The sequence below is a fragment of the Hemitrygon akajei genome, chromosome 26 (assembly GCF_048418815.1).
Source record: "Hemitrygon akajei chromosome 26, sHemAka1.3, whole genome shotgun sequence".
Classification (NCBI taxonomy): domain Eukaryota; kingdom Metazoa; phylum Chordata; class Chondrichthyes; order Myliobatiformes; family Dasyatidae; genus Hemitrygon; species Hemitrygon akajei.
Genome location: NC_133149.1, coordinates 14,257,593 through 14,271,711, shown reverse-complemented (window position 1 = coordinate 14,271,711; position 14,119 = coordinate 14,257,593). Strand labels below are relative to the sequence as shown.

Genomic DNA, 14,119 nt, shown 5'->3' with positions numbered 1-14,119 from the left:
GTAATGTCCAATGGACATTCTTTCGAAAAAGACTTTAGTTCATTATATAAAAAATTTCTAATTTGTAGATATCTAAAAAAATGGGTTTTAGATAAATTATATTTATTAGATAATTGTTCGAAGGACATAATGTTATCATCCAAAAACAGATCACGAAAACATGTTATACCTTTTGTTTTCCATAAATAAAAGGCTTGATCTATGGAAGATGGTCGAAAAAAGTAATTAGCTGTTATAGGACTTGACAGTATAAACTTATTCAAACCAAAAAATTTACGAAATTGAAACCAGATTCGTAATGTATACTTGACTATAGGATTAGTTATCTGTTTATTCATTTTAAATAACGAAAAGGGAAGTGAAGATCCTAAGATTGAAATCAATGAGAAATCTTGCACAGATTTACATTCCAAATTTACCCATTGTGGGCCAGCAACTGTAGTCGATTCTTGTGTCCAAAATATCAAATACCGTATATTAACTGCCCAATAGTAAAATCTTAAGTTTGGTAGAGCCAAACCGCCCTCCTTCTTAGGCTTCTGTAAATATTTTTTAGCTAACCTAGGATTTTTATTCTGCCACAAATACGACGATATTTTAGAATCAACTGTATCAAAAAAAGATTTAGGAATAAAAATTGGTAATGCTTGAAATAGGTATAAAAATTTAGGTAGTATCATCATCTTAATGGCATTAATTCTACCTACCAAAGACAGATAGTGGGGACCACCTATTAGCAAGTTGCTTAATTTGATCTATTAAAGGCAAAAAATTAGTTTTAAATAAATCTTTATGTTTTTTAGTAATTTTAATACCTAAATAAGTAAAATAGTCTGTAACAATTCTATATGGTACCCGATTATAAATTGGAGTATGCATATTTAATGGAAAAAGTTCACTCTTATTAAAATTCAATTTATACCCAGAGAAGTTACTAAATTGAGCAAGCAAAGAAGAAATAGCAGGAATAGATCTTTCAGGATCAGATATATATAATAACAAATCATCTGCATATAATGATACCTTATACATCGTCTCCCCGCGGGTAATACCTAAAATATTGGGTGATTCACGAATAGCTATAGCCAAGGGTTCCAAAGCAATGTCAAATAATAAAGGGCTTAAAGGACAACCTTGCCTTGTACCCCGAAATAGTTGAAAAAAAGGGGATCTTTGATTATTAGTGAAAACCGAAGCTAAAGGTTTCTGATATATTAATTTAATCCATGATATAAATTTTGAACTAAAATTAAAATGTTGCAAAGTATTAAATAAATATGACCATTCGACTCTATCAAATGCTTTTTCGGCATCTAAGGAGATGACACATTCTGGGATTTTAGATGAAGAAGTATAAGCAATATTAATTAATTTTCTAATATTAAAAGATGAATAACGATTTTTAATAAATCCAGTCTGATCCTCAGAAATAATCCGAGGCAATATATTTTCTAATCTAACAGCCAAGATTTTACTAAAAATCTTAAAGTCCATATTCAGCAAAGATATAGGCCGATAAGATGCACATTCAGTGGGATCTTTATCTTTTTTAAGAATTAAAGAAATAGAAGCTTCATAAAAAGATTGTGGTAGTTTACCTATACTTAATGCATCTTTAAAAATTTTACAAAGCCAAGGAGAAAGTATAGAAGAAAAGGATCAGATTCCTTCCTCTCCAGCCCTTTACCTTTCCTACCCACCTGACATCACCAATCACTAAGCTATCCTCTTTCCCCTCCCCCAACTTTTTATTCTGGCATCTTCACCCTTCCTTTCCAGTCCTGAAGAAGGGTCCCAGCACCAAATGTTAACTCTTTTCACTTCCATGGCTGCTGTCTGACCTGCTGAGTTTCTCCAGCATTTTGTGTAAGTTGCTTTGGATTTCCAGCATCTGCAGAATCTCTCCTGTTGAAAATTTAAGGAGTTGTGATCACTGTTCCCTCCAGTGTTCTCCCACAGGAAGGTCAGTCACCTAGCCAGGCTTATTTTCCAACACCTGGGAGTAAGTCTGTGGCTCTCCACTATATCTATGCCTCTTATCATCTTGCACAGCTCTATCAAATCACTTCTCATCCTCCTTTGCTTCAAAGAAAAAAGACTTAGCTCACTCAACTCATATTTGTAAGATATGCCCTCTAATCCTGGCACCATCCTGGTAAATCTCCTCTGCATCATCTCTAAGGCTTCTACATCCCTCCTATAATGAGGGAACTGGAGCTAAACATAATATTCCAAGTGTGTTCTAACCACAGTTTTTTAGAGTTGGAACATTACCTCGCAGCTCTTAAATTCAATCCCCTGACAACTGAAGACTAACACTCATGCCTTATCAACTTGCACGTCAACTTTGAGGGATTTATGGATGTGAACCCTAAGGTCCCTCTGGTCCGCCACACTGCTAAGAATCCTGTCATTAACCCTGTATTCTTCCTTCAAATTTGACCTTCCAAAATGAATCTCTTCACATTTTTCTGGGTTGAACTCCAACTGCCACTTCTCAGCCCAACCCTGCATTCTGTCAATGTTTCAAAGGTACATTTAGTGTCAGAAATGTATACAATATACATCCGAAAATTCTTTTTTGTTGTAACCATCCACGAAAACACAGGAATGCCCCAAAGAGTGAATGACAGTTAAGTGTTGGAATCCCAAAGCTCCCCTCAGCTACCCCCCCCCCACCAGCAAAAACAGCATCGGCCCCCCCACCGAGCACTCAAGCATGCAGCAAAGCATTAGCAAAGACACAGACTTGCAGCACCCCAAAGACTACTCGTTCACCCGGTAATTCGACATACCACAGGCTCTCTCGCTCCCTAATAAGGGAAAAAGAGATGTCTCCGTTTCACAGCGAGATGGGAGACATAAACAACTCGCTGATTTATGATGTTAAAAGTTCGTTGCGATGCTTTTTGTCCAAAGAACTCGGGTCTCTGGGCACACAGCCAGCTTGCTGCTTTCGATCTTCTGTCTCCCACGACACACCAATTTCCTGTAGAGGCACCAACCTCGAGTCTGCCCGCCTTCAGAACCATGAAATCCCGAAACTCCGAAGGTGCGCTTGTCTTCTAGGCGGTGTCTTTGGCATAGTTGTGAAACCCCGAGAGCGGGTCCCATTCCCGCAAAGAACCGAAGCCAGCGTGTAACTCCAGGTCAGGGTCTTCAAAAGAACCCTGAAAGGGAAAAAAAGAGATATCAAAGATAGAAATAGAGCTGTTCCCGAAGATGCAAGCAAAGGAGTCGCCTTTAGGCACCATTAACACTCCTAAGCTCCATTGCAACCTCCAGCATCCTTCTGCACTCTTCATAACTCCACCAACATTTGTGTCATCGGCAGACTTACTAATCCACCCTTCCACTTCCTCATCCAAGTTGGTTATAAAAATCGCCGAGAGCAGGGGTCACTGCTGGGCACTGATCTCCAGGCAGAATAAGATCCATCTGTAATCACCCTCTGCTTCTGTGGACAAGCTAATTCTGTATCCACACAGGCAATTTTCCCTGGATCTCATGCCTCCTGACTCTCTGAATGAGACCACCAAGGGGAACGTCATCAAATGCATAACCGTATCCACTGCTCTACCTTTATTGATGTTCTTTGTCACATACTCAAAGAATTCAGTCAGGCTCATGAGGCATGACCTGCCTCACACAAAGCTATGCTGACTCTCCCTAATCAGACTATGCTTCTCAAAATACTCGTGAATCCTGTTTCTAAGAACTTCCAATAATTTGTCCATCACTGAAGTAAGACTCACCAGTCTGTAACTACCAGGGTTATTTCTGCTCCTTTTTTGAACAAAAGAATAACTTTTGCTACTCTGGTGCTGCTCGTGTTCAGTGTGGATGTAAAGGTCATCATCAAGGGCACTGCAATATCTTCCTTTGCTTTCTGTAGTAACCTGGCGTTTATCCTGATGTTTTTCAAAAGTTATAGCATATTTTCTCTTAACAACAACATGTTCAAGCATATCAGCTTATGGTGCACTGTCCTTACAAATGTCAGGGCCCTTCTCACTGGTGAATACTGATGCAAAGTATTCACTAATGGCCTCCCCTATCTCTTCCCAAGTGTATATTTCTTCTGCTATCCCTGATCAGTCCTATCCTCACTCTAGCTATCCTCCTGTTTTTCACATGTGTAGAATGCCTTGTAATTTTCCTTAATCCTACTTGCCAAGGTCTTTTCATGCCGCCTTCTAGCTCTCCTAAGTCCATTCTTCAGTTCCTTACTGGTTGCCTTGTAACACTCTAGAGCCCTATCTGATCCTTGCTTCCTAAACCTTAAGTAAGCTTTCTTCTTCTTGCCTGTGTGTTCCACATCGCTTGTCAACTATGCTTTCTTCACGCTATCATCCTTTCCCTGCCTCAATGGGACAAACCTATCCGGATCCCCCAACAAGTGCTCCTTAAACAATCTGCACATTTCTGTGCATTTCCCTGAGTACATCTGTTCCCAGTTTGCAGTATGCTCCCCAGTTCCTGCCTAATAGCATCATAGTTCCCCCTCTCAGTTATATACTTTCCCATACTATCTGTTGTTTTTTGAATCTTTACATCATGTGCCTGCATATCTGTTCCTCAATGTCCAGGTGGCTTTTGTTTGTGCGGAGGGGTTGGGTGTCACTGGGGGTGGATACATAGTATAATTTCATCAGAGTGATTATACCTATCTTTTACTACTTTTACCTCTTCTCTGAAACATCAAAACCCTTGAACACTAAGCATCCAGTCCTGTTCCCCGTCAACCAAGTCTCTGCACTGGTCACAATATCATACTTCCATGTATTGGTCCATGCTCTACATTCATGATCCTTGCCTAATACTCCTGGTATGAAAATGAACACACTGCAACCCATCCCTCCCATTCATGTCCATCACTTTGCTCTCGCCTTCAAAACTTAGTGGTTCTGACATCACATTCCCTTCAATCCCTCCAGTTTCTGAGTGGTGTATTGGTTCCCATCACACTGCCAAACTCGTTTATACTCTCCCCAGTAGCACTATCAAATCTCCTGGCCAGGAGGTTGGTTTCCCTCGGTTAAGATGCACCCGGTCCCTCTGGTACTGGTCATCCCTGTCTCAGAAGAGATTCCAATGATCCAAGAATCTGAAACGCATTCCCTGCACCAGTTCTTCACCTACACATTCCTGCCCTAACTAGAACATAGCATCAGGAGTAATTCAGGATTATCCAGGAGTCCAATTACTATTTATTTATTGAGATACAGTGCAGAATAGGCCCTTCTGGCCTTTCGATCTGCACCCCAATTTAACCCTAGCCTAATCACAGGACAATTTATAATGACCAATTAACTTACCAACCAGTATGTCTTTGGAATGTGAGAGGAAACCGGTGCAGTCACAGGGAGAACGTACAAACACCTCACAGGAAATGGTGGGAATTGAACCCTGATCGCCTGTACTGTAAAGCATTGTGCTAACCACTACGCTACTGTGCCACCCAGGGATATCCATTTAGAATGGAGATTAGGAGGAATTCCTTTAGCCAGAGGGTGGTGAATCTGTGGAATTCATTGCCACAAGTGGCTGTGGAGGTCAGGTCATTGAGGGCATTTAAAGTGGAGGCTAGTAGATTTTTTGATGAGTCAGGGTGCGAAAGGTTACAGGGAGAAGGCAGGAAAATAGGATTGAGAGGGAAATGGATCAGCTATGACCAAATGGTGGAGTGGACTCGATGGGCTGAATGGCCTAATTCTGCTCCAATATCTTATGGAGTCATCCAGAGATTATCCAGGAGTCATCCAAGGACCTGCTTTCCAGCCATTTTCCTGATTCCCTGTGACTACTGCACAGAAGCTCGTACCCTTTTCTACCTGCGTCATTGGTGCCAATGGCTGCTCACCCTCCCCCTTGAGAAAGATGAAAAAGAAAGATGCCTCCATCACTGCCCTCGCCCTTTCACTGCCTCCAGGTACCACTGCTCACTGCTTATGCACAGTCTGTTAAAGGGAATCAGCACTAAATCGTGGTGTAAAGTGCCACTTTGTGCAGAAAATTTTTAAGAATCTTAGAAACAGGAGCAGGAGGAGTTGGCCATCTTGTCTGTTGAGCCTGTTCCACCATTCAATAAGATCATAGCTGACTGGTCATGGACTCAGCTCCATTTCAGTCTCAGAGTTATGGTAGGTGCTTTTGGAGATGAGGGAATGCCAGAGGAGGAGCTACATGACCAGAGAGGTTGGACATCGCTCACAGGCAGTGAGTTGTTGTTGCTAATATTGCCAAGTCAGTGACACTTGTGTTCAGGAGATGATTTACTAGCCCTTCCCTTTTCCTTCTGCAGGTGCTGGGGCCACGGTCTTGCAGAAAGCAGAAATACGGATCATCAAGAGAGCTGTCTGTGATGATCTGCTGAGTAGTTCGGTCACCTCCCGCATGTTGTGTGCTGGTTACCTGAGTGGAGGCATTGATGCGTGCCAGGTAAGGCCCTCGTACACGCTGCTCTGTACACAGCAAATTACCAGGGAATGCAGAGTCGATGGGTTCATTTGCTTCACTGAACCTTTAAAAGCCCCTCTTTCCACATGTGACTGACACCCTCACTGGAGTGTATGTAACATTGGCTGTGAAAAGTAGCTGTTGTGTTAGGCTTTTTATATTAGTGACCAAATGGTCTCTGCGAAAGTTCCATAGAATAAGCTGCTCACACCTTACCTGACCATTACATGGACATTCTATAATGGACATAAAAATTCAGAGTCCATCACACTGGCAGAAAGATTGGCATGGCAAATAAAGCACGCTGCACAAAAATGACCCCATGCCTGCACGTAGGATAGATCTGAGAAGCTCACAATAAATCAGAGTGTGGACTTGTGTGCAAAGCTTTGTTTTGAGGTGGTACTTGTTTTCGAAGTTGAATGCAGGTAAGACAAGCCCAAGATGGAGTATGATTACACACAGCACAGTGAAACAGGGTTCAGACAAGGCCTAGGTGAGAGGGAAAGGAAGGAAATGTTTGGATGAAGATGCTCCAAATGATGTGGAAAGGTGAAATGAGAAGACGGTCCCACTAGTCTGACAGAGCGGATGCAGGGTGGGGGTCTGTCCTGAATGAGGAGTGTTGAATCATTTGGAATTTGGGGTCAGTCGTTCGGGACTGGGAGGAGGGGAACAAAAATAGAAAATGTTGGAAATATTTAACTGTTAATGTTTCGGGTTAGTGACCTTCCAGAATTGGAGAAAGGTCAGCAACTTCCCTTCCACAGCAGCTACTTGATTTGATGATTGTTTCCAGCATTTTTGTTTGCAGTTCAGAATTCCAGCAAGTGGGAGATGAAACTTTGGAGTTCCCCTCCCAGGAGGGCTGTGAAGGCTCAGTAAATTCAAACACTCTCTCTCCCCTCATGACACCCCCACACACTTGCCTCTCCCAGTGCTCTCCCTTTCCCTCGCCTTCCTTCTCTCCCTCCCTCCTCCCTCTAGGAAACATAGACAAGGTAAAATAGGAAGGCAACATGAGTGAATCTGCAGATGCTGGAAATAAATAAAAACACAAAATGCTGGCAGAACTCAGCAGGCCAGACAGCATCTATCGGAGGAGGTAGTGACGACGTTTCGGGCCGAAACCCTTTATCAGGAGCCGGCCCAAAACATCGTCACTACCTCCTCCCATAGATGCTGTCTGGCCTGCTGAGTTCTGCCAGCATTTTGTGTTTTTTTTTGTAAAATAGGAATATTGGTCAATTTAGCCCTTCAAGCTTGCTCTGTATTTCAGTACAATTATGGTTGATCCTCTGTATCGGTAGCATATTCCTGATCTATCCTCATGCCTGTTGATTTGTTTTGAGATTAGAGATCTATCTCATCCTCAAATACATGCAGTTGCTGCTGTATGCGGAGAGGTACCCACAGGTTCACCATCTCTGATTGAAGAAGTTTCTTCCACTGCTTTTTCCCATCACCTTGAATGCCCTTTGCCCTTGCATTATCCCTATCACTTGGCTGCTGCCTGCCCAAGTCCCATTCTGGACCCCTCACCTGTGTCCTCTAAAGACTGATTCACCTCTAGTAATCTTCTATACGGTTCGATGAAAGATTATGACTGAACACCATGTGCCTCTAATGTGGGCAGAGAAGAGGGAGAAGAGATAGCTGCATCTCCACACACCCTCCCCCTATTTCTACACTTTGATTTTGCTCAATTTGACCATTCATTTAGTTAATCTAAAACTTAATACACACAATTCCCTAAAAATCTGGAGTGAAAAAATCGTGAACTTGCAGCTGGAGATTTTTCCTAACAGAATTGCAGTGCCGATTCATAGTGCTGTAAATCGTAGTGACGTACAGCGCAGAATTGTAGTGACGTACAGCACAGAATCGTAGTGCTGTAAATCGTAGTGCCATGTAGCGCAGAATCATAATGCTGTAAATCGTAGTGCCGTGCAGCGCAGAATCGTAGTGACATGCAGCACAGAATCGTAGTGCTGTAAATTGTAGTGCTGTGTAGCGCAGAATCGTGGTGACGTACAGCGCAGAATCGTAGTGCTGTAAATCGTAGTGCCGTGCAGCGCAGAATCATAATGCTGCAAATCATTGTGCCGTGCAGTGCAGAATCGTAGTGCTGTAAATTGTAGTGCTGTGCAGCGCAGAATTGTGGTGACGTACAACGCAGAATCGTAGTGCCGTGCAGCGCAGAATCGTAGTGCTGTAAATTGTAGTGCTGTGCAGTGCAGAAATGTGCCCAATAATTTACCATGTCAAGTCTGACTATCAGGTCCTATTTATGCTAATCCCATTTACCGGCTGTTAGTCCACAGCATTGTTTATTTAAGTACTTGTTAATATGGGAGTTGCTGCCCCTCATGGACGTATCAACCAGTTGTGAGAGTCCCTGCCTCAACTAGCTTCTTGGGATGTGTGCTTTATCCTTTGCCTGGAAAAATGTTTCTCAGTTCCCCTCTAAATCATTTACGCCTTGTCTTAAACCTTTGCTCTCTGTTCTTAGACACTACTGCAATAGGGAACTATCTACCCTATCTAGATTGATACTCACACAGCATGGAGGCTTAACCATGCTGAACATTGTGTCTTCCTGAGTAAGTCCCATTTACCCACATTTGGGTTGTATCCCTCCTAAACCTTTCCCATCTATGTACCTGTCCATAACACTTACAACTGTTGTACCTACCCCTACCATCTCCTCTGCTAGCTCATTCCATTTACCATGTCCTACTCTGGGGGAGAAAGAAAATGTCCCCTCTAAATCTTACCCCTCTCACCTTAAACCTCTGCCTTCTAGTTTTCAACTCTCCTACCCAGGAGAAAAAGACAGTGACCATCCACCATATCTATTGCCCTTCTACAAAGTCTCAGCTTCCTCTGCTCCAAGGAAAACAGTCCTAGCTTATCCAGTACCTCATTATAACTTAAGCCCTTCAGTTCTGGTCACCATTCTATAGGAAGGATATGAATAAATTGGAGAGGGTGCAGTAAAAATTGACAAGCAAACATCCTTGTCAATCTTCAGTGCACCCTCTCCTTCCAGAACCAGAACTGCACATAATTCTCCAAATGCTGCCTCACCAGTGTCCTATACAGCTGTGCTACCTACACATCAAATAATTCAGTACGCCTCTTTCAGCTCCAAAGCAAACAAACCCAGCTTTTTCCGTCTCTTCTCGTACTGTAACAGCAGTGCTACATCCCACGCAACATTCTGGCAGATCTCGTCTGTATGTTCTCCAGTGTAATCTTGCCCTTTCTATAGTGTGGCAACCCGAAATGTACGATATACTCTTGCTCAGCTTAACCAATGTTTTATAAAGTTGTACCAAAATCTCCCTGCTCTTACATTCCACGCCTGGTTAAAGCAGGCAGGTATCCCATTTGTCAGCTTCTCCGCATTTAGCTAACCTGCCCTTGTATAATAAGGCCTCTTTGTTCTTCATTGTTCCCACATGATCTATGTCCAGTCTTTATAAGTCCTCCTAAAATGAATCATCTCACACTTACCTGTTCAGTTTGGTCACCCTGCTGTAGGAATGATACCATCAAGCTGGAAAGAGTGCAAAAAGAAATTGAGGATGTTGAAGGCCTGGGTTATAGGGAAAGGTTGAGAAAGCTTGAACCTGATTAGGCAGAAACTAGGGAGAGTTAATTGGACACAGTTGTTTTTGGGCAAGTCCACACATGTGGAGGGTGTTTAAGGACCAACTGCACCGAATGCAGGACAGGTGTGTTCCAGTCAGAAGGAAGGACAAGAATGGCGAGGTAAGGAAAGCTTGGATATCAAGAGAGGTGCTGATTGTAGTCTAGAAGAAAAAAAATGTACATAGGTTTAAGAAGCTAAAAGTTAAGCAGGATACTTGAGGATTATTTTTAAAAAAAGCCAAAAAGGAACTCAAGAAGGAAATTTGGAGAGCCAGGGGGGATTATGTGTTTGGAGGTGATTATATAAACAAGGTCCTAAATGAGTACTTTTTGTTTGTACCAAGAAGAAGGAAGTGAAAGACAGTGAGATCAGTGTGGATCATGTTAGTATACTAGGGAATTTTGAGATGCAGGAGGTAGTATTGGGTCTCCTAAAAAACATTGTCTTCAAGGCCTGACGGGATATAACCCAGGTTATTGAAAGGCAGAAGATGAGATTACTGAGGCTTTGACCAAGATTTTCATGTCCTCTCTAGTTACGGGCAATGTCCTGGAAGAATAGCAAGTAGTGAATGTTGTTACATTGATTAAGAAGAGAAATTGAACAAATCCTGAAAATGATACATTGATGAGTTTCATGTCAGTAGTTGTAGAATCATATAGCCAAGAGCCTTCGAAATGCCTCTGGTAGGGAAGCTATTCTAGGGCATTCTAGGAAATAGGATTTATGACCATTTGGAGATACATTGCTTAATTAGGGACAGTCAGCATGGCTTTGGGTGGGGCAAGCCATGTCTCACTCAATTGAGTTTTTTGAGAAGGTATCAAGGGTGATTGATGAGGGTACAGCTGTGGATGTTGTTTTCATGGATTTTAATTAGGTGCTTGTATCGGTATTTACTGAGAAAGATGTAGAGGATTCTGTAGAACATGCTAAAATGCTAGGGTATTTCGAGAGTAGGAAAGAAGTAGTGTTGAATCTCTTAAAGTCAGTGTGGTTTCCTAAAGAGGAAATCTTGCCTGACAAATCTTTTGGAAATTTTTGAGGAATTAAATGGAGAGCCAGTGGATGTTGTTTACTTGGATTTTCAGAAGGCTTTTGACAAGGTGCTGCACATGAGGCTTCTTGGCAAGATAAGAGCCCATGGAATTACAGGGAAGTTACTAGCATGGGTGGAACATTGGCAGAAAACAGAGAGTGGGAATAAAGGGATCCTATTCTGGCTGGCTGCCAGTTACCAGTGGAGTTTCACAGGGGTCAGTGTTGGGACCACTGCTTTTTATGATGTATGTCAATGATTTGGACTACAGTATTAATGGATTTCTGGCTAAGTTTGCCGATGATACAAAGATAGGTGGAGGAGCGGGTAGTGTTGAGAAAACAGAACCTGCAGAGAGACTTGCATAGTTTAGGGGAATGGGCAAAGAAGTGGCAAATGAAATACAATGTTGGAAAGTGTATGGTCATGCACTTTGCTGGAAGAAATAAACGGGAAGACTATTATTTAGATGGGGAGAGAATTCAAAATGCAGAGATGCAAAGGGACTTGTGAGTCCTTGTGCAAGATACCCTAAAGGTTAACCTCCAGGTTGAGTCGGTGGTGAAGCTGGACTTGGCAGTGGGATGTAGGATGGGATAGAGGTTGGTCCTGGAAGACCACTGACTTCAGTTCCTGATTGGCTCTGCAGACATGCAATGAGATTGGGGTCTGTGGGGAGGAATCGGTAGGGAAGCAAGTCAGGATGTTGTGGGGTTTTGGGAGTTTGCTTACTCTGCCATGCATTGCTTCTGGGCCACTGGGGAAATCTCGCTGCAGTTAGCCCTTATTAGTCAATGCCGTACTGTGAAAATCTGTAGTGGAGTTACTGCAGACAGACATTTAACTCTCGGTTTGACCAGGAATTATCAACTCATGGAAGAGGATAGTGTGGGGAGTCACAAGCTGCACCAGTGGCTGTGTTTAGTGTGAATGTTCAATCCAGGCCCATCCTGCTGTCCGCCGGCTGCCTGAGCTAATAGTTTTATTGTTTGGTTTCAGGGTGACTCTGGCGGCCCCATGTCCAGCGTGGAGGAAAACGGGAAAGTATTCCTTGCTGGCATTGTCAGCTGGGGAGACGGCTGTGCCAGAAAGAATAAACCAGGGGTCTACACCAAGGTTTCAAAGTTTCGACAGTGGATCAAGCAGCACTCTGGGGTGTAGTGCATTGATGTGTATGTCATCCTAGCCTGGTATAACAGAGAAATTGTTCTATCATGGAGAACGGAAGTTTGGCACAGAGACTCTCCCAACTTGTAGATAATGTATAAAGTTTTCATGAAATTAATTCCATCAGTGAAGATGTTCTGTGGGGTGATTGGTTATTTCTCATCATACTGATCATGAAATGCTCAGTGGTGTGTGGGCGGGGAGGGGGATGAGTACAACGAGCTGGAATGCTCCAGGTAACCTTCCCATCCTCCCCTCTCCATACAGATAGACTGAAGGTTGGTCAGACTGGGCTAAGAGCAAGTTGCCTTTTAGTTCAATTCACTTTATAAAATTCTGTGAAGGAAAGTAACTATTCCGCTTATGCTAGATTGTGTGTATTGAATTCAACATTACCAAACCTGCTGGGAACACTAAATGATTTTTTTCCCAACTAAATGCACAGCCATTAGCATTTACCATGAACTCGCAATGACTCTTGGAACGTTCCCAACCATCAGTAGATTGTGTTTTTATTCTGTGATGTATATGTAATTTGACATAAGGATTTTTAACTTATATTTTAGTTTTGTTCGGTCTGCGCGATGATTGTGAGAGGCTGACCTCGTTACTCCCAGCACACATTAATGAAAGAATCACTGTGTCTGCACAGAATGGGGTACAAGGTGGACCCACTGACTGGGAAAAGCACCCTTCTTCGCACCCCTGCTGGACTCCTGCCTCCTTGGGGTGTCTGCAGTGAGCTTATCTCTGTCTGCTTCATTGTCAAGTATAAAGCATGATGGAAAAACTCAGGAAAAAAAAGCAAATGTAGAGTTTTAAGTTATCAAGACTTTTCAGAGAGCTCATGTTCACAACCCAGTCAAGGCCACCAACTGGTAAAATGATGGTTTGAATGCAGCAAGGGTTTTTGTGGTTTGGATGAAATTTGACACAACCGTACACACAGTCATTGAGCCATGTTCCAAAAGGTTGTAGTTCAGCTGAGCTGATCCTTTCCAAGTGCATTTCTCTGTGGATTCTTCTGAAAGAGACGGAGACAAGAGTGCCTTCCTGACGCATGTGCTGCTGTTTTTAATTCTGCTCTCTGCTTTCCCACTGCAGGGTCACTGTTTTACTGATACTGTTTCTTGCTCAGCAGTGTTTTTATATGCAAACTTTTCTACTAAAATAAACTGGAAATGAGCGTACCTTGTCTTATTTGAGTTTCATCCTATTTACAGAGTTATACAGTACAGAAATGGACCCTTTGGCCAAGTTGTCCAGTTGCTCACATTATAGAGTTTTTATTTTACTTTGAGCTCTTGCAATGGTGAGTAACACAAACTGGTTTGGACCTGTACCAGCTCATGGTCTGTGGCCCTGAGGTGACAGGGCCTTGTGTCCTTGAGAAAGCAGGTGTGGCTGAAGAATTGGTGCATGGGCAGAGTTTCAGATCTGTCGATCATTGGGATCTTCTGGGAAAGGAGTGATCTGTATAACCCAATTTCCCTTGGGATCAATAAAGTATGTCTGTCTGTCTGCACAAAAGGGGCTGGTTACACCTGAACTCGAGGGACCAATGTCCGGGGGGGGGGGGGGGGGGGGGCTAGGGGTTGAAAGTTGGCAGTGGGGTGAGAATCAGAGTGATAGATCAGAAGATGAAGCAGTTGGTGTAAAGGTAGATGCAATGTGAGGAAGGTGTTGTGTACTGTTCAGCTAGGTCTTCCAGTATAAAGAAACAAACTATAACAAGATCAGAGTGAATCACATGATTAATGCATTTATTATTTTACTTGCAAGGGAAGATATACTTC

General features: G+C 42.7%; 1 protein-coding gene across 1 annotated transcript in view; it reads left to right on the top strand.

Annotated features, from left to right (window-relative positions):
- Window positions 1–13,513, top strand: part of LOC140716763 (suppressor of tumorigenicity 14 protein-like) — a 108,776-nt gene extending 95,263 nt beyond the window's left edge. The window contains exons 18-19 of the mRNA XM_073029597.1: window positions 6,305–6,441; window positions 12,156–13,513. Of these exons, the coding sequence (XP_072885698.1) occupies window positions 6,305–6,441; window positions 12,156–12,317 (299 nt within the window). The 3' untranslated portion in view covers window positions 12,318–13,513. The remainder of the gene's footprint in view (window positions 1–6,304; window positions 6,442–12,155) is intronic.
- Window positions 13,514–14,119: the final 606 nt, after the last annotated feature.